This window comes from Myotis yumanensis, unplaced genomic scaffold, assembly GCF_028538775.1.
Source record: "Myotis yumanensis isolate MYYU_CA2020_CCGP unplaced genomic scaffold, mMyoYum1.0.hap1 SCAF_4, whole genome shotgun sequence".
NCBI classification, from domain to species: Eukaryota; Metazoa; Chordata; class Mammalia; order Chiroptera; family Vespertilionidae; genus Myotis; species Myotis yumanensis.
This window is the reverse complement of record NW_027223755.1, coordinates 80,470,984-80,490,418: the sequence shown is the minus strand read 5'-3', so window position 1 is coordinate 80,490,418 and position 19,435 is coordinate 80,470,984. Positions and strand designations below refer to the sequence as shown.

The following is a 19,435-nucleotide window of genomic DNA, read 5'->3' as shown; positions in this document are numbered from 1 at the left end:
ATAAGTCACCTGCAAAAATAATATGGAAAGCTACACAACCTAGAAATACCCCATAGTCTTTTATGTTCAACTCCCAATTATTAATTCAGTAGGAAATGAATGTTTAATTACAAAATTGAAAATGTTTTTCTTTGAAAGGAACTCATTTTTGGAATCAAAGAAATGCATAAAACTTTATTTGCAGAGTCACTGCAATCTCCTGCAAATTAACTATAATTCTAAGGGTAAAAAGACATAAGCAATAACATCAACTGACTATAAAGGTGTTAATCTAATGACATAAAACTGAAACTTAAAAAAAATCATTCTAAACAAACGATATTCAAGGCTCTGGCCACCCCGGCGCCTGCCTCTCTGTGTTCCTGTGGCTTGTCCTGGGGGAGTGATCCAGCCTGTCAGACTCCGCCTGTCAGACCCCGCCTGCCTTTCCCGAAGCCTCCTGTTAGAGCCCACCTGTCCCTCTGGACTTGAGGTTTCCCAGTTGCCCTTGGACAGGCCCAGCCCAGGAAAATACAAATTCCCTGTCAAGGGACAACCTTACTCACCTCTGCCTTCACCCTGGTGCCTAATCCTGCATATTAAACTTATTGGATATTCAACAACCACTGGAGGACATTTCCTTCTTACCCAGAACAAAGAGGAATCCCAGCCTTTTCACTGAGAATCAACACACTTGGTGCGACACCAGCAAGAGCACCACTGGCCCTGGTCTGCCTCAGTGGCCCCTGGGCCTCACTCGGCCAACCATGTGAAGCATGAGGATCCTAGTCTGTATCCACATGAAAAGATATCTTTCCTCCCAGCAAGCCAACAAAGTTCTAAGCAACCTTCACTTTCACAGGTCCATCTTCTAGCATGTTCCCTCTATAGTAAAGGGCAATCAGTTTCCTTCCTTGTTTAATAATCTGTCCAGTGGTGGAATCAGAAGTGACTAATGTCGAAGAGAAGTCGGGCTCCTCTGATCTGAAACCCCAAAGTGACAATCCAATATCCCCTCTAGATCCCAGGCCCCATACTCACCAGGGCCCCCACATTTACCACCAGTCTACCTCCCACATACTCCACTCCCTCTGTGTACCCCAGAGGACCCCAGCTGCAGCTACCCACCCCCACCATGGCCTTAAGTGGCTTCAAAATTTCAAAGAGAAGATTCTGGTTGGTGGCATAAGTAAATATGCCAGTCATCTCTATCAGTCTTGCCTCAGGGTTCCCACAGGGACCCCCTATAGGTTTCCAGGATGAACCTGGGATAGGAAAACGCAAGGGGAGGGGTGGGGGCGGGAGCCTGCAAGCAGCTTCACCCTTCTACACTTCCTGAGATTCGTGCTACAGCCAGAATCTCCCTACTGCAGTGGAAGCAGCCCGAGTGGGTACCAGCCTCGACCAACTAGCAGAGGCCAGAAACAAGCGGGATGGCAACTTCCATCCTCTCACAGAAGAGTTTCTTGGTCCCTTTCTCCACAGAAAACAACATTTAAAACTGTGCCCTGAAAAACAGTGCCCCAAATGGCATGTACCAACCAGGCTGCTTCCTTCACAAGCCTCTCCTATTTATTGGGATTAGGAAATAAAATGCAGTTTAAGGCTTTTTCAAGTAACTGGCATGGGATGCAACACAAACTGTGTGAGCTGGTCCCCAGTTCCTGCAAAACGAGGCCCACTTAGACATCAATGGAGGGACTGGGCCCAGTTCAGTACAATCAACATTTGTCAACTGAGTGCAGCACTAGGTGGCCGGGTGAAACATGCCCCTCCTCGACTGGAACAGGCCCTTGGCAGCTAACAAGAATCTGGGGCTCCAGAGGAATACCCAAGAATCCAGTTCTCTGCTTCATCCTCCTCACAGTCCTTGTCATATGACAGATTAGGTTTACTTAAGGTTGTCTAACCTTCTTTTTCCTATGGTCACTCCTGGACGTACAGTCCCCAAAGGAGGGCAGTAAGAACACAGGACAGCAGGTGACAGTTGCTTACTGGAACGGTGCTGAGAGTGGCTTGAGAGACAGACATGGCAGAGGTCGGTGGGGGAAACAAAGTCAAGGACGAGAGCTTGGGAAACCCCACTGCAAGACTCTCTAGGCCAGTGATGGCGAACCTTTTGAGCTCGGCGTGTCAGCATTTTGAAAAACCCTAACTTAACTCTGGTGCCGTGTCACATATAGAAATTTTTTGATATTTGCAACCATAGTAAAACAAAGGCTTATATTTTTGATATTTATTTTATATATTTAAATGCCATTTAACAAAGAAAAAAATCAACCAAAAAAATGAGTTCGCGTGTCACCTCTGACACGTGTGTCATAGGTTTACCATCACTGCTCTAGGAAGACCTACCCTGAAGCAGCCCAAGAGGAGGAGGCAACAAAGGGTCCTATCCTTGGTTCCTTTCTTTGCGCCTGTCTTTACTCGGGACAAGGTGGAACATGGAGAATAGAGGCTCCCCCGAAACTGCCAAGGGCAGCAACCCCCAGGCATGAATTACTTTAATCTGCATTTTTGGTCTGTCGAAATATGGCAGATCCACACAGGGCGGGGTGGAGTGGAGAGGGTAAATCGTGGGTCTCAAATTAAAAGCCTTTAGGTAGGTCTGCCCCTAGAGCCCTTTCTCTTTCGCCTGAGCTATCATGTTTTCTCCCAACATATTTTTCTGAAAACAGAGGGTTAATTATTTGTTTTCCCAAATGATTCACAATAGCACTCACTTAAATAGCAATCTCCTTGGAACACTTAAGTCCACTTTTAAAAATTCAATTCATGTACCATTTTCCAGGATTTCTGTATATTGTAAATGAGGTATATTGTGAAAGTTAAAGGCACTCTCCCAGAAAGCAGCTATTCTTCCAGGCCTGTCCCTTTGTCCTCCAAGGAAGAATCTGCAGGCCTGGGAGACGGGGCCAAATCTGCTGACCTAACTACTCCAAACACTGTCCTCCGAACACAAACTTCACACACACACACACACACACACACACACACACACAGGAGCACATAAAGAGCACATTTCCAGTGCCCTTTAAAGCATATTTCAGGAAACAGAGGCATTTAAAAGGCCTTACCAGATTAAATGTCTGATTTACAAGAAGTATTGGCATATGCATCCTGAGATGTAGGCAGTCCTCAGACACCCCGCCTGCCCTCCACCAACTACATCCTCACACTCAGTGACCCTCCATGGACTCGGGGGTAGTGTGGGCATGGAGGGCAGGGGCCAGAGGTCGGGATGGGCTCAAGGGTCTGACCTGGCCACACACCTGGCCACGTATTCTCGAAGACCCAGAATGCAGTGTCTGCATCTGCAATTAGCTCGTGCTTTAATTTGCTCAGACAACCTGTCAGTGCCTGCATTCTCCAGCCCTCGTGGAAGCATGCAGTCTGCTGGTACAGGGCTGAGGGCCATCCAAAGAAGGCAGACTGTCTGAGAGAAATTAAATGCTTACAACATGTCTTCTGATTATGTACAGGATAGTGAGACCCCTGCAAAGAGACCTGGCCAGAACGCTGCCTCACCTCTGGAGTGTTCTTCTTGAACTCTCGGCTCTGCTCAATGAGCCGCTTTCTAGACTGCTCGCTTTCATCTTGCCGGTTTGCCAATACTGTTGCGGTGGCATCGAGTTCCCTCTGTCAAGAGAGACAAAAAAAAGGGAAGACAAGAGTGTAATTGCAGTTTGTACCAGAGGGGATCATATTTGCATTTGACCAGAACACTGGGGACAGCCCCTGAGCTCCAGGGACTGTCAACTCATCGACAGAGGCGGCGCTGGGGGCTGTGGACAAGGAAAGAGACACAATCACACAGTTCCCATCCAGCCCCATGCGCTAGTTTGAGAAAACCAAACTCGCTCAGCTTTGATGTGTATATTGACACCACCTCACAAATGACTGTTTCTATAATAGTGCATACAGATACTTTTTTTTCTTTTTGCTAAAACCAGAGTCAGGCCAATGCCCAAATGGCATCCCTCCCTGGAGTCACTCACTTCTTCTGTTCTTAACAAGTGTTTCTTCTTGTCATGTCTCTGTGCTCTGTCCTTCGGATTCTCTCTGCGCTTCTCATCAGGACATTCTGTTTGGCTGTCCTTCAACAGTGTGTGGATCCGGAATCTTTTGTAATGATGCTTCATTTGTTTTCATTCAACAAATATTTATTGTGGGGCTTACTACAGGCTAGACATCATTTAACCTGTTACTTGTTTTCAAGAGGGACTTTTATAAGGTAAATTCCAAGGTATTTCTAATATCTTATAAACATTCAGAATGAGGCTTATTGGTTATTCTCAAACTATTTCACTGGTACTGGGATTCTGAGAAGCACCAGGAATGGGTTCCCTATAAAAGGACCTGTTAAAGGCTAAGGGCTCTGGGCTCTGGGCTCTGCTATACACAACAAACTGATACTCAAAGCAGCAAAGAACCTGTGCCCTGACCTCAGGAATTCTGGGAGCAGCCACCAAAAGGATCAGTTTCAAACAAGCCTACAGCAGATGGGCCCAAAAAGGTGTTCCTGGCTGACAGCAGGAGCTCAAGGACACGTTCCCATAGCTACCGAAAGGCCCATTTTAAAGACACACACTAGCACATTCTGCTTAGGATTAAAGTGGCTGTCCCAAGTGGCTTCTCAATGGTCCTGACTATTCCCCCCAGGCGCAGGCACAACAGAGCAAGGACCCCATCAAAGGCTGAAAGGCAAGTAAAATAAAAATGAAAATCCATCCAGAACCATCCAGGAAGCAGGCGAGAGTTTCTCCACCTTCCCTCCACCCACCTCATGAAGTTCCACCTGCTTTCCTTTTTGGTGGAAATACTGAAATAGTCTGTAAGCCCTGCTGGTGAACACTTCACTCGTACCACTACGGGTGGGCCACTGCCAGACGAGATGACAGAGTGCTGGAACAAACATCCAGTGTGCTGTCGACTTGGACACTGGACAGTTTAAAAGGGGGGGCAGGGACTGGAGGGGGAGAGAATACCACACCACACTCTTCCCTTTAGTGATTCTGGCATTACAGCAAATCTTGGGCAAACAAGTCCAAAAGAATAACGTGGGCTAGAATTCAAGAACAGATGTCAAAGCTACTGCAGCAAAGAGGGAAACACTGCACATTTTGATAGACCACATTTGAAACACATCCCAGTCAAGTGAAGGCAGAAAAAAAGAGCAACCGAAAGCAATGTGGTAATGTGGGGATGGAGATAGAGAAGAGAGAGCAATCGCAGATAAGCAGAAGGCTTTTCAAAAATATAAACAATCTGGTAAGGAGGAGGACTTAGACATCTATATTTAAGCAGCAGCAGCAGAAGTTATAAAGGGAGACTTCAAGAAGGGGGAAAGAAGCCAATATTGAAATATGACAAAAAAAAGTAAAGTTGATGTTTCGTTCCAATCACACACGGATGCAGAAAACTTAGAGGAAAACAAAGAGCCCTTGACTGCTTTCAACGAGGACGCTAGTTCCAGAGCAGGGGGGTAGAGGGCACAAAATCAGCCGTGTTTGGTGACTTCTGTGGCCTAATGCTGGATGCTGCAGGCTCACTAGAGGGAAGAGCTTGGAGACGGTGGATTGGGGGTGGGGTGCTTGGGAAGGCATCAAAAGAGCACGTGATCTATGAGGCCCTCTGATCCCCGAGGTTCCCCGCAAGCCCCCCAGGCAGATCCATTAGAGAGCCAGACTGAGAAAGGCTGAGCCTGGGACAGGTCGCTGGATGGAAGGCAAACGCATCTTTACCACTGGGCTGCAGGGCCAGCGAGCCTGAGGAGACCTGCTACTGGCAGTCGGGGACCCCCCAGGGGCCTGCCACACTCCCTTCCCCACCCGTGCAGACATATGCAGGTCCACATGAGAAACCAACGGGGGTCTCCAAATATAATACCGTGTTGCCACCCGCCACCAGGAAAACAGATTGGCACAGCGAGAAGAAAAGACCGAACATTCACAGATTGCGAGGCAGGGCAGCTGTCACCTCCCCAAGTTTGGTTGGTCAGATTTAAGCCTCGCAATCGTTACAATCTTTGATTGAATCCCTTAAGATAGGGGAACCACTGAACCCTTCTGAAGGACACCAAGGCTTTCCCAGGCTGTGGGGACAACACAAAGGGAGGAGATAGTTATTATACATAAGCCAAATACTGTTTTATTATCTACCCAGCCTGCCTACACTCAAAGTGTCAAATATAATGACACATTAACAAGGGGATTTAATGTGTTTAGGGGAGGTGGCCTAAAATACAGAACCCTCAGCCCTGAGTCACTGGTCACAAGTGAGATCGAACGTAGAGTCCCCACATCTGAAAGGCATTAAAAACGTACAAAGAGAAAAAACAAAAAACTGAAAACCAACCTAAATATCAAGCAATAGCAGACTGGCATATTTACTCAGGGTTATCCTGCAATGGTTAAAAAAGAAAAAATACAGTCCTACATGCACTATCTAAGATGAAGTGATCTTCAAGATATATTTAAGTGAAAAAAACAATGTGCGAAACAACGCTAACACTACTTAAGAGAGTCTCTATTCATATGCTTACATAAGTTTCAACTATCTCTAGAAAGGTGCAGGAGACAATTGAAACTGTCCTTGGCTCTGAGGAGGCACCAGGGAGGAGGGACTTGCTCTTCAATATATATCTTTTGGCTATTTTGCCTTGTGCATGGATTACCTAATAGGAAAAACTGCAATATATCTTAATTTTTTAAAATCCTGCTAATGTGAAAAAAATACACATATAATTATAGAAACACATTTTACATAATGCACCCCATATATGAGTTCATGGTCTGCGGGTCCACCTGCCCAGGGTCGGCAATGGCCTCCTGACTCACTCCGGTGATGCAAAAAGTGAGGCAAGCACATCCTTTGTCAAAACAACAGCTGTTTCTTGCCCAACGCACTGCACACTGGCCAGTCTCAGGGCTTATGAATGAGGAGGAGGTGGCCAGACTTTCCAGAGGAAGGACAGAGGAGGTTGTCCCCTCAGAACTATTTAGAACTCTTTCTCCTGCTGGAAAACACCAACAGCCCCAGATCTGAGGTGATGGGAAGCTGGCAGGGTTGGGAGCAAACCCACGGGCTCTGAACACAGAGGCCCTTCCAACTAGGCCGAAAGTGCCGGACAAAGTTCTGGGAAAGGGTCTTGCAAGGACGGCACCTGGAGAAGCTGTGGGGTTTTCGTTCTAAGTGACCAAGAGATGGCTAATGTCAGGAGGCAACAATGTCCAGGGAAAGACTTCTGGCTGTGGAACCAAGGGTTCAGTGCATCTCACTCTATGAAACAAGGGTCCTACCAAAGAGTTGTGGATGGCTGTAATCCTTTTTCCCTCTGGATTACAACTTCTGGCATGCTTTTTCTCCATTTCTGACTGATCTTAAAAGGACCAAATTCCTAACATTTTAAGTTTCTCTCTGCCTGAACCTCAGCCTCTCAGCCAAGGATTAAAGATTTATTAAACACAAACAATAAACAGCAACCACAAACCTGCCTATTTAAAAGAAACTGTGGGGGAAATATTTCCCAAATAAAACAAGTCCCGCTTTTGTGAGACTCTCTCTCTCTTCCTAGGCCCCAGGCCTGTGGAGGAGGCCCCTGTCCCTGAGCACCCTGGGCTGACAGAGAAATCACCGGGCAACTGCATCAGCAATGCAAGTATTGTCTTTTTATGGTCGCTAATTTTAAGCCAAAAAGTTCATCTGGTGTTTCTTTAGTGTATACCTGTTAAACTAATCAAACAGCAAATCCTGTGTGAGAATTTTAAATGGCTTTATTAGTGAAAACAAAGAATACTTGTGCAAAAAGGAAAATACCAACCGCAGTTTCTGTGTTTCTGCACCAGGTAGTCCTCATGACATTTTCTATTTCATTTCCAGCAACAGAATCATTTGGACAAATGGGAGCTGCTCTGACTAGAAAGGAGTGAAGGACCCAAGCCCACCTAACATCGGCCTCCTCCTTGTCATACCCCTCCCCAGGCCCCTACACAGAATATCTCATAACCCTCAGACAGTGGCTTCAGAGAATCCTGGCTTGAAATCCAGGCTCCATCTCTGCTGTAACCTGTGTAGTTTTGGTCAAATAACATTCCCTCTCTGGAGATAATTACGATAATGCATGTCAAGTGCTCCATCAAGGTACCTTTTTCTGTACTATCAGAGCCATGCACTTATTTAGGCCTCAATTCATTCTGCCACCAGTATCCCCAATTAGGCTGGAGGCACCTGGGTTGCACAGATGAATTGGAACCTGACCCTGAACTGACCTCCAGGTACCCACAATCCAGCCGAAGAAACTAGGCAGGCAAGGAAGAGTGACAAGACAGAGGGACCATGCTGATGGAACGAAAGCAGAAGCAGAGGTAGAAAAGGGAGAACATACTGCCAACAAGAAAGCTCTTCGAATTTTTGTGAAAGATGTCCATCTTGCCTTGGATCTGTGGGCGAGACTGGCTCAGTCCCCATCACCCTCCTCCTCCTCTTTATGTGGGCTCATTGAGTACCTGGCACAATACCTGGGGAGTAGGTGCTGTCATAGACCCAGAACAGGACTCAGAAGAACCAGGAGCCTGGTCACTTCCCCCCAGGGGATGGGTGGGGATGGGGTAGGGGCACATGACAGGAAAGTGCCATCAGTAAGCAGAGGCCAGCCTGGCTTGGGCATGGAAGTAGTGACAGGGACTGCTAGGAGGCAGGTTGGTACCAATGTGAAAATAGGTATGTTCAAATAGAAATGTAAAAGCCACTCCCCAGACATGTCCCCAAACAGTGACCAGGACAGCCACTGTGAGTACACAGATCTACAGGCATATGTAATGTGCTTACACACAGGCTCTCTCTGGAAGGCTCCACAAGTAAAAGATGCTGCTACCATTCCCTATCCTAGGGAGGAAAATGAACAGGCAGGGGCCTGGGAGGGGGTCCTTTCACTGTCTATCTATTTGTACCTTTTTAATTTTGAGCATGTAAATGTACTGACTACTCCTAAAAAGTAAATATTTATATATTAAAATCTCTTTTCCCTCTATAATGAGACAACATAGGTTTTGAAGGACTGATAAGGACCTATGAATACCTTATTCCCAGAAAGGTACTCCTACATGGTACTACAGGAAGAACATTGTGTTCTGTTATGGGTATGTGGCAATGATCTCTATTTAAAGGAGAACCTTGCAGAATTCCCAAAGTCAATGTTCATTTACTTTATAGAGAATCAAGTCTGACTCCATATTTCCCAAGTGTTTTTTTCAGACACTTAATCCTGACACTGTTCCACTCACACACTCTGATTCAAGACCAGGTAATGCACAACTCTGAATTATGGCTACAATGTTGTCACGTGATGTCAGTCATGTTAGCCAGCAGTGAGCATTTCCACGCAGGAAGCTGTAGTTTCCACAGAAGTAGACGGATCTCCAGCAGGGACCCTAGTGGACGAGTGGCAAAGATGGAACAGGTGGAACAGAGGGAGAGACCCACCCACCCCGCCCTGAACTGTGAGCTCCCACTCTCCCTGCATGCAGCCCAGGAGAATCTCAACAGAAGGCAAGGAGGGGGAAAAGCAAACTGGATGGAGAAAAACAGCACCGACTAATGGCAAGGAGGTATTGGAGTAGGTTCAGGGAGCTTATAGGAGTTCGGTCTGATGCAAGATTAAGGCATCCCTCATTCCCTCATGGACATAAATTACCACACACCTGTAAAGGTGACTGGATATATACATATACCCTGCAAGAAAGGGGACATGCCATGACATAGCCCAAATCTGAGCTTATCATTCTTACTCAAAAGTGTTCAGCGGCTTCCCAGAGGACTTGGGATGAGACCACTGAGGGCGCCCAGGCTCCTAAACTGGCACGTTGGTCCTCCTCTAGTGCCCGCAGAAGGCTGGGTCTACTCCTTTCCCTCGGGCCCTCAGCACAGGCTGTTTCCTCTGCTTGAAAGCCTTTCCTTTCTCTCTTCAGTGAACTGCCTGATCTCTGCTCAAAATACCCCTTCTCCTATCCCTTCATCCCCCTCTACCCTGCCCAGAAGAGATTGGGAGGCATGTGCCCCATCCCTGAACTGTGCCTCTGGCAGAGAGCCTAGTTTGCAGTTCTGCATTTGTGTGGGTAGGTGCCCGGTTAACGTCCAGCCAGTGGGCTATAAGCTCTGGCAAGGCCTGTGTGTTGCTCACTACGGGATTCTCAGCACTGGATGTGCTGCTGGGGCACATCACAGGTGGGTAGTCAAAATTTGATAAATGAAAGAATAAGCTAAAAAAAAAAAAAAGGCAAAATAAAGTAAATGCTATAACAGAAATCCCAAGAAAAAGTGCTAACGGGCTCAAAGGAGGAGAGATTGCTTCTCCTTGGGAGAAAATTAGAAGCAGCTTCATGAAAATAATAGCACCTCAAATAAGAGCCTGCAGGCTGGCAGGGATATACTCCATACACTCCGGGCAGAGGCACCAATATCCATTATAAGGAGAGAGGAGACACATTTAAGAACTCTGCAGGCTGGCAAGGCTTCCAGTAGGAAACAGAGATGGCTGTGCGCAAAAAAAAAAAAAAGAAAGAAAGAGGGCTAACCTAAGCACTGAAGTCCTGAATGGCAGAGAATAGTCTGGAACAGTTCAGGAGGCTCTGGGGGGCTGAGGAGGAAGAGGAAAGGCTGGCAGAACTGGCTCTTAAAGGCAAGAATGGCTGAGGAAGCGGGGAGGGGGAACATGGAGGAGACCCACACCCCTCTCTCACTCACCCTCAAAGGATCCTGGGTAAAGTTGTAGAATGGTACTACTTTTATAAGAATTAGAAGTATATGGCTAAGAGGGGCTCCTCCCTGCTTAGGAGCCCTTGGAAGTGGTATTTAATTGGAGATCTGACAGTTTAATGGAAGAGAGAAAGGAAAGGCTTTCAAGCAGAGGAACAGCCTGTGCTGAGAGTCTGAGGGAAAGGAGTAGACCCAGCCTTCTGTGGACACTAAAGGAGAAGCAGCCGGGCAAACTCTCTAAGCAGCCTCGGAAGTAACTTTCATCACAGCTCCACTGTAAGAATGGGGGAAAGGGACACAGGAATAGGAAAAGTCCATTTCAACTGGGCCTTTAGAAAAACAGGGAGCGGCAGACATGGGGTTTGCTGTTGAGGCTCTTCCCCTGTTAGATGGGCCACCTCTGCTTCATTTCTGTGCCTCCAACTGCAGATACCAATAGGGGATATTCAGGGAAGGAGTGCTTTTCCCAGAGCAGGGAAAGTGAGGTTCCTGGGGTGCCAGCACAGCGCCAACACACAGTAGGTGCTCAGTAAATGCTGGCTTAACTGGGTGGACAAGAAGTGACCTCTATGGGTTAATCACTCTCTGTGGTTCTCTGACTCAGGGAACAAAAACGTGGGTGTGTGAGCAAGAGACTGCCTAGAGTTCAAGTTTCTAGTTATCCAGGGGTTTAATCAGAAACACTCACTGTGTGTTTCAGCCTTGCTGAAATCTGTACAACACAACCAGCCATCTTCCCCTATCTTGGCAATTAGAGTGAAATGATAGGAACGAAACCTCCTAGCCAGATCTCACATGGCACAGAGTATAGTGGCTGTATTTATAGTATGAAGGTGGTGGGTCCTGTTCCCCAGGAGCCCAGAGAAAAGAGAGAATGTGTTTGGGACCAGGAATTGGGGGTGGGGGGCTTCAGGGCAGTGTAGAAGAAGACTCATGTGCATATGGGCTCTCACCACCTGTCAGCTCTGTGACCAGTCCAGCAGCCTAACCTACAATGGGGACATAAATACATGCCTCCTAGAGCTGTTATGAGGGTTAGATAAGATCAAATGCTGGTGCCATGAGTGATGAAGTTAGTTTCGTTTTCCTCTTGCTATTCAACCTGGCCTCACCTCCAATAAAGATTATTTTCTCATACCCATTTAACTCTTAAAACGGTGTGAGTCCAATATGCACTCAGTATTTTGTGATTCTGAAGGATGACTTGATATTAATTTCCAATCTAGGAAATTCAAGTGAAACAATTACTCCAACATACACTTGCTCCCTGTGGCCTTTCCAGCTAAAGGCTGCATCACTGGATGATGGTGCAGGTAGGAAGGGACGGAGGTGGGGGCAGGTTTCTCAGTATATTTTTAAATATATTTTTTATTTTGGATCAAATGAAGGCATGCTCAGAAAATAAAATTGAATAAAAATAAATAAATTGGCCTAACAAAAGCTACGAGCACAAAGTTTTCATACAGCCTTTTTGTGAATTCCTCAGTATTAAGAAATTTCAATAAACCAAGATTTTGTTTTTGATTGTTTTTCACCCGGTCGAAAACCCACTATGCAAAGACAAAAATGCCAGATGTATCCAACAAGCACTGCACTACACAAAGTACTTGCCAGACTCTCATTTAAACAGGGAGATGTGAGAGACGCGTCTGGGTGATGCATAATGGAGTATGTGGGGATAGAGACCGGTGTCACTGAGAGTAGGCACACACAGCCCAGGATGAGGAAAAGGCGTCTTTTAACCCTAATGAAAGAATTCTGCTTTACATATTAATTGAACCATATGAAATTGTTGACATCTGACCAGTTTTGAGCTACAAAAATGTCTGTTCCCTAAGTAGTATTCTTTACTGCTCTGTCTGGATCGCAAAACAAAACTAAATTTGCCTGCCAGCCACAGCCTTTCAGACAATGCACAGCTCCAAATGGCAGGAGTGCCTCACCCCTCTCTGATCTTGTATTTCTCCCAAGAGCCCAACAGACTCTCTCTCTTCTCATGAGCCTCCACCGTGCCATCTGGGTTGGTCTTTGCTGTCTGGCTATCGCATTTGCCGGGGCTCTCTATCTCTTTCTTCTCTGTCTTGTTCCTGGGTTGAAGTGGGGGCCTGTTGGCTGGGTCCCTTGTCTTCTGCTTCTATTGTGTTCCCCCAAGCCACAACCTCCACTTTCCCCTGCAGGATCCACACTGGGGACCAGGGAGAGGCTGCTGAGGTCTGACCTGTTGGCACTAACAATCCTATGGACCTCGGGATGAACTTGGGAGAAAAGTGGCCACAGGAGCTTTGCTAGTCCCATGTCACAAATGAGGAAACCAAGGTTGAGCACGTACATGATTTATCTGCTAACAAATGCCCAGGGAATAATAGGTTCCTTGACTCCATGGTGTTTTCATTCCTTTTTTTTATATATATATATATATATTTTTTTTTGTTGACTTCAGAGAGGAAGGGAGAGGGGGAGAGAGAGAGGAACATCAATGATGAAAGAGAATCATTGATTGGCTGCCTCCTGCACACCCCCTACTGGGGATTGAGCCCGCAACCCTGGCATGTGCCCTTGACTGGGAATCAAACCTGGGACCCTTCTGACACTCTATCCACTGAGCCAAACCAGCTAAGACTGTTTATCATTCTTCTTTATACTTATTTTACATTATGAGACAAATCTTTAAAATCTTAAAACCAAATGGGAACTTGTTAAAATTTTTACATGTCCATGAAGGTTGATGTTAGGAGGTGGGCAGTCGTCTGTGGCTTAAACATTCATTCCCTTGCCTAGCTCAATGGAACTGCTCCACTGCCCTGGCTGCAGGACAGGAAATGGACGCCAGAGAGAACAGACACACCTGACCCCCACAGTTGCATTCGGAATGGGGAAAGAGAGAGACTCGAGAGATCTTTAGTGGGCTGACCTGTCAACCAATTAACTGGAACCGGGGACCAATTAATTAAATGAGGGGAATGAATGAGAATTGCATTATTCAAAATGGTAGCCACCAGCCACATATGTTATGTAAATTTAAATTTAAATTCAGTTTCTCCTTTGCAGTAGCCACATTTTGAGGGCTAGTGACAACTATATTTGATGGAGCAGATATAGACCAATCCACCAACGTAGGAAGTTCTACTGGACAGTGTTGGTCAAGATAGACTCTCCAGGTTCCGAGGGTGGCATTAACTGTTACAAGGCAGATACTGCTGTCCCATTTCACAAACTGAGAGAACTGATGAGTAGCTAATCAGCTCTGCCTAAAACATCTCCATGAGGGAGTAGAGCCAGGATTCCAATCCAGATCTGGAAAACCAGCACTGTGGAAGCAGAGGCTCTTTGTGTAAACCACTCTAACACCTCTTTTCTGCACTCCAGTTTAACGCACTTGACTTTCCCCAGGAAACTGGAGGCTAAAAATGAGGCAGGGAGTAGGGGGAGATGTTGCGGGGGGGGGGGGGGGGGGGCGGGGGGGGGGGGCGGGGCAAAAAATGTGTTTTAATGACAGAAATAACTATTCCACTGCCAAGAGGAATAACTCTGATCTCATCTATACTGGTAAATGTTTTTCTCCTAAAGTATTTGTTTCAGAAATAAGCCTTTAATTTGAATACTTTTGGAGCCAAAATTTCTGTCAGTTGAAAATATTTATTTCTATTGTTTGGCAGGAATCAATTTGTCAGGGCACCAGCCACTCTGGCAAAGGTTCCCTTACACTTCTCTGGGAAAACGCTTGGCGGCAAAACTACCCGCCACCCCGCAGCTCCCTCGCTCTGTTTGGGCTATCCCAGCCACAAACATCTGCCAGCACAGCCACGGCTGCGAATCAGGCCAACCAACAGTGCCTGTGCTGGGACAGAGATGCGCTGGTGTTATTAGGAATATAGAACTGGGTGTGATGGGCAATCTACTGACTGATTTTTCAGGATCATAGTATATTTTATTAATTGTTTTACAAGTAATAGACTTGTGACACAGTATTAGGTGATTTTTCAGACAGCCCTGTCTCTTCTGGTATTAGTGAAGTCTAGAAAGCAGGCAGCAGAAGTTTGGGAAGATCCAGCTCCATCCTGGCTACAGGAATTTGGACAAGTCACCAAGACGCCCTGAGCCTTGATTTTCTCATCTATAAAATAAATCAACTACCCTTGCTCACAGGGTTCTTGAAAAATTGCATGACATAAAAAATAGGAAAAGTTCTTATAAGTTAAAAAAAAAAAAGTTCCATAGGAACAATTCTTCTTTTCTTCTGCAAAGATAAGGTATCCTCCAATTTCCTCACTTAGCTCCCTTTTTGTATACTCCGAGGGTTGGGGCACTTAAGAGACAGATCATGAAAGTTAAAAGCTATCACAGTTACAGGTGAAGTGCTAATAACTTCATTTTGAAACTGTCAGGTTTAGTGTGTTTTTTTTTTTAATCACAGCTGTGGCTTGCACTAGAACTCTACCTGTAGCTGCATTTCCTTCTCACATTTTAATTAGCAAATAAAAACTCCCAAAAGCTCTCCAAATGTTTTTGCCTGAAATTTATAAGTAAAAGTCAAAAGATGCTGAGTAGGGGCTGGGAAAAATCAAGCCAGTAACAGACATCTATCAACAACAATGAGCAGGTTTATTTGAGCTTATGTCAGGCCAAGAGATGCCACCTCTGAGCCAGCTTTGATTTCATTTTTGCAGTTAATTTTCAAGATTTTGGGTGTTCAGCGAGCATGCTTTATAACATCCTGCCATTGGCTGAGCGCTGCTGCCAGCCAGATGGCCCGGCAGAATGACACTCATATGGCAGGGAATGTGAATGCCGCCTGTGATTCCTTCACTCTCTCCTGGCACCAGTGTGCTGGCCGCTATCAGGAAACCTGGGTGCTGGGTGCCAACAGGTGACACTACATGAGGGCTCCTGGTGCCAAGAACAGAAATGTGATTTTAAAGGGACCACTTAAATCCTCAAAAGAGTTTCACCTTTAGCTATACTAGATGTGAGGGACACCAGGGAGGAAAAGGGATTGCTTTGTGAACTGCCCTGGAAAGTGCTGCTACCAACCTGCCCACTCTGGGCACTGGAATGGTGACTCCAGTTGATAGCTGCACTCCACCTTGTCCAGGGGGTTTTCTAAAAAATCGTTGGAGGGGCTCTTTAACTCAGACTTTATAAAGCCAGCTGAAGAGCTATTGCTATCTAAACTCACACTAACGGATGAAAACACAAATGACAAGGACAGTAACAACAAACTGCTACCAACTATATAACGGGGTTTGGATATTCATTTGCATCCAGCGCCCTCAGACAGTATAGCTCCCAACACCTTCCAAGCTCTCGCCCGGCATGGACGGCCCCCATTCATCTGGATCTTGACTCCATGGTGTCTTCGGAGCCCCACAGGGGAAGGCTTGGAAGTGGGGAGGTAGTTCTTGAGGCAAAAAATTAATGATCATTACAAAGCATTCTTAATCTCTCTGTGACTGCTCCAAATTCAGGTTTGCCTCATCTGTTTTTCCCTAACGCTAGATGTTATTTCTTAAATATACAGACATCGAGGAAATTTTTCTCTATCAAACTCAGCAAAATGATGTCACTTGTTTTGGACCAGGAATGACACTTCTCTATACCCTCTGTTCTTGGTACTCTATGTTTGTCCTCTTGTGACTTCTCAAGGGGTAGGGGAGAGGAGAGAATTCTAATCTGGTTTGGGGAAAAGGCAGCTCCCATAGAAAAGGCACCTCCTACCCACCCCATCACCCTCTCTCAGCAATACCAGCCAGGGGCCTAGACCCCGGGACACTGCCCCTGTGGCATCCGGACGCAATGCTAGCCAAGCAGCTTTGGTTACAATGCCCAGCTATTTCTCTGTCCATGTCATTCTGTCACAGGCAGGAAGCCACAGGCAGTTTGTACAAGCAGCAGCACTGTCTTCTATGCCAGCGAATATTTGATTCTGTCAAGCTAATGTAAATATAAAGAAACTACTGCCATAGATCTGAAATGATAATCAAGATCTTCAATCATCAAAAACAATCAATTATGTCTAGTAAAAAAGCACAGCAATATATTTATTTCATCAAGATTTTCAACAAAAGCCGAGACAAAAAAATGATTCACTAGTTTACTCCTAGCTATATCCCCATCTTTAAGTGTCTGCTCAATGGATATTACTGGATTTCTATACACTTGTATTATACTAAAGAAACTGCAGGAGTAAAAGCTCAGCTGCAGTGGGAGCACTTAAATTATGGAGGCCCAATGAGATAATGAAGAATTCACTTGCATAGCAAAGACTCTCAGAAGAAAAGCTATGGCCTAAGTTTGGCACCTATGTGGATCTACGGCCAAAGGACACCCAAGGCTTCACTCCCAGGGAACAAGCTATGAAGTCCAAATGCTCCTCTACCACTCAGCCCTGGGTCAACTTACTGTCCACTCATCAGTGTGATCCTCCTCCTGGGCTTATTATGGGGACAGTTCCAGACAGGGCATAAAAGGGCCAACAAAGTGCACTGGTGCTCAAAGAGCTTAGAATTTGGTAAAATAATTGGACAATTGAAGGCAGGATGCTACAGGAGAGATACTAAGATTACTGGGAGTTGAGGGAAGAGAGATGACTTTCTGTTGTGAGGTCAGGGAAGACTTCCTAGGGAAGGTAGAAAGAGATGGCCTGAAAGGATAGGTGAAATTTCATGTGGGGGAAGAAGGGAGAAAGAAGGAGAGTTCCAGGGGGCGAATGAGCAGAGGTAATAAAAACAACTGCAGCTAGTTTACTGACTCCTGCTTTAGAACTTTTGTCATTGTTAATTGCCACAATGATGTTAATGTGTCCACCAATGTGTGAGGACATAGGTTCAGAGGTAAAGGCAACCTGACCATATCATACATTTATGAAGTGAGATTTAGAAGGCTATTCTCTGCACCTAAATCTGCTCCCTCCACTACAGAAGAGTGCTCTCAAAATTGCAAAGGCTTGGGGTTGACATGGGGACAGTGGGCTCCAGGGGCATAGGGAGAAAGAACTCTAGGGTTCCTTCCTCTTCTAAGCGTCTATGATTATATCTTAGCTGTGGAACAGGCAAAGTTGGTCTTCATATTCTACAGCTCTTTTTCTGTAGTCCCCTCTCTCTTTCCTCCTCATCGGGGTAGTGGCGGTTCCCTCAGGTAGCTGGTGCCAGGTCTGCTTTGAAAAAGGGCAAAATTGTGGGGTCTCCAAGGCCAAAGTTACTTATTATTTGTTGGGTCACTAAGAAACTCGAGGTAGATCTAATCAAAGCTTTGAAGGTGCAGGTAACTCTGTTGAATCAATGTGTTGCTGACTCTCCAGGCTACTGACAATCAGTGCAGATCTTTAGAAAGATCATTCTGGCAGCCACAGGAAGAATTAAGTACAGGGAGGAGAGGCTAAGAGTAGGCCATGCAACTCAGCATTTCAGCAAAGAAGCCACAGGACAAGGAAGAGGGTTACAAAAGGCGAGAGAGGTCCAGCCTTAACAACCTGACAAGAAGGTAACCACCCAGTAAAATCTGCAATGAGAATAAGAAAAAGGAAAGGAGAGAAACAAGACTTGTCTCTGAAAGAATCTTGAATCCACTTCAGTGAATAAATACAGGAAGCAGCCACATGAAAAGAAAATAGGATATACTAAAATGGAATTATAAGCCTGGCATTGAAAAGCAGTAGACTTTCTCCATCCCAGCTGTTGCCAGCTTTTGCTTCAATCCCCCCTGCTTTAAATGCTCGCAGGGGTCCCAGACCAATCAGCATTGGACCTGTCAAATCTGACTGCTGGAATAAATATGGAAAGGCCGAGTGGCAGCCATAACATGGAATTTCCTTGTTTTTATTAGTTTAAGGCTCTTAAAGAGTAACTTTCACATTGGGGAAAACTCTTCAAATATGTACTACTTGAAACTTAGATCCAGTTACCTCTCACATGTTTTCAATCATTCCGCTTGCCAATTTTACTAGTTATCAAAAGGCATTTGTGGTTGAAAGCGGGGAATGGGCTTTCCCCTCCCAGTACATCTGCCCAGTGACCTCACCCTGCTGGATCCCTAAACTGGCCACTGACTGCCAGAACGGCCTGATGGGGCAGATCAGGGTGTGCTACTGGATCTCACAGCTGTTTATTTTATTTTTAAAAAAATATATTTTATTGATTTTTTACAGAGAGGAAGGAAAAGGGATAGAGAGTTAGAAACATCGATGAGAGAGGAACATCGATCAGCTGCCTCCTGCACACCCTCTACTGGGGATGTGCCTGCAACCAAGGTACATGCCCTTGGCCAGAATCGAACCTGGGACCATTCAGTCTGCAGGCCGACGCTCTATCCACTGAGCCAAACCGGCTAGGGCACAGCTGTTTATTTTATAACACTGGCACTACAGTGACATCTGGGTAAGAATTTGGAAAAAAAAATTACTGACAAAATCCAGCTATTGCTACTTAAATGAATCCAGAAATATAAGTTTCTCTTGAAATGCACAAATACTAAAATAAATCTGGCTGCTCAATTTTCAATTCCTGCAGTTAAACCTACTGCGATTTAGAGATGATAGTGGGCTGGTCATGCTACATTCTGGGTGTTATTCAACACTGAAGCTGGGCATGAAAGAGTAAACTACCATAAACCACATGTGATCCTTAAGCCAGCAAAAATAAGAGAGCCTAACTCACTTGTCACTATTAGAAATCTTCTCATTAACTAAGTGCAGAATCTCCAAATT

The 19,435-nt window shown here is 45.6% G+C and overlaps 1 protein-coding gene across 11 annotated transcripts in view; it reads right to left on the bottom strand.

The window, feature by feature from the left end:
- CUX1 (cut like homeobox 1) overlaps positions 1-19,435 on the bottom strand; it is a 375,359-nt gene that overhangs the window by 294,321 nt on the left and 61,603 nt on the right. For 10 of the 11 annotated variants that reach the window (XM_070412732.1, XM_070412733.1, XM_070412734.1 and 7 more), the window contains exon 2: positions 3,508-3,618. The exons of the other annotated variant lie outside the window; for it this stretch is intronic. In XM_070412732.1, the coding sequence (XP_070268833.1) occupies positions 3,508-3,618 (111 nt within the window). The remainder of the gene's footprint in view (positions 1-3,507; positions 3,619-19,435) is intronic. 11 annotated transcript variants of the gene reach the window in all.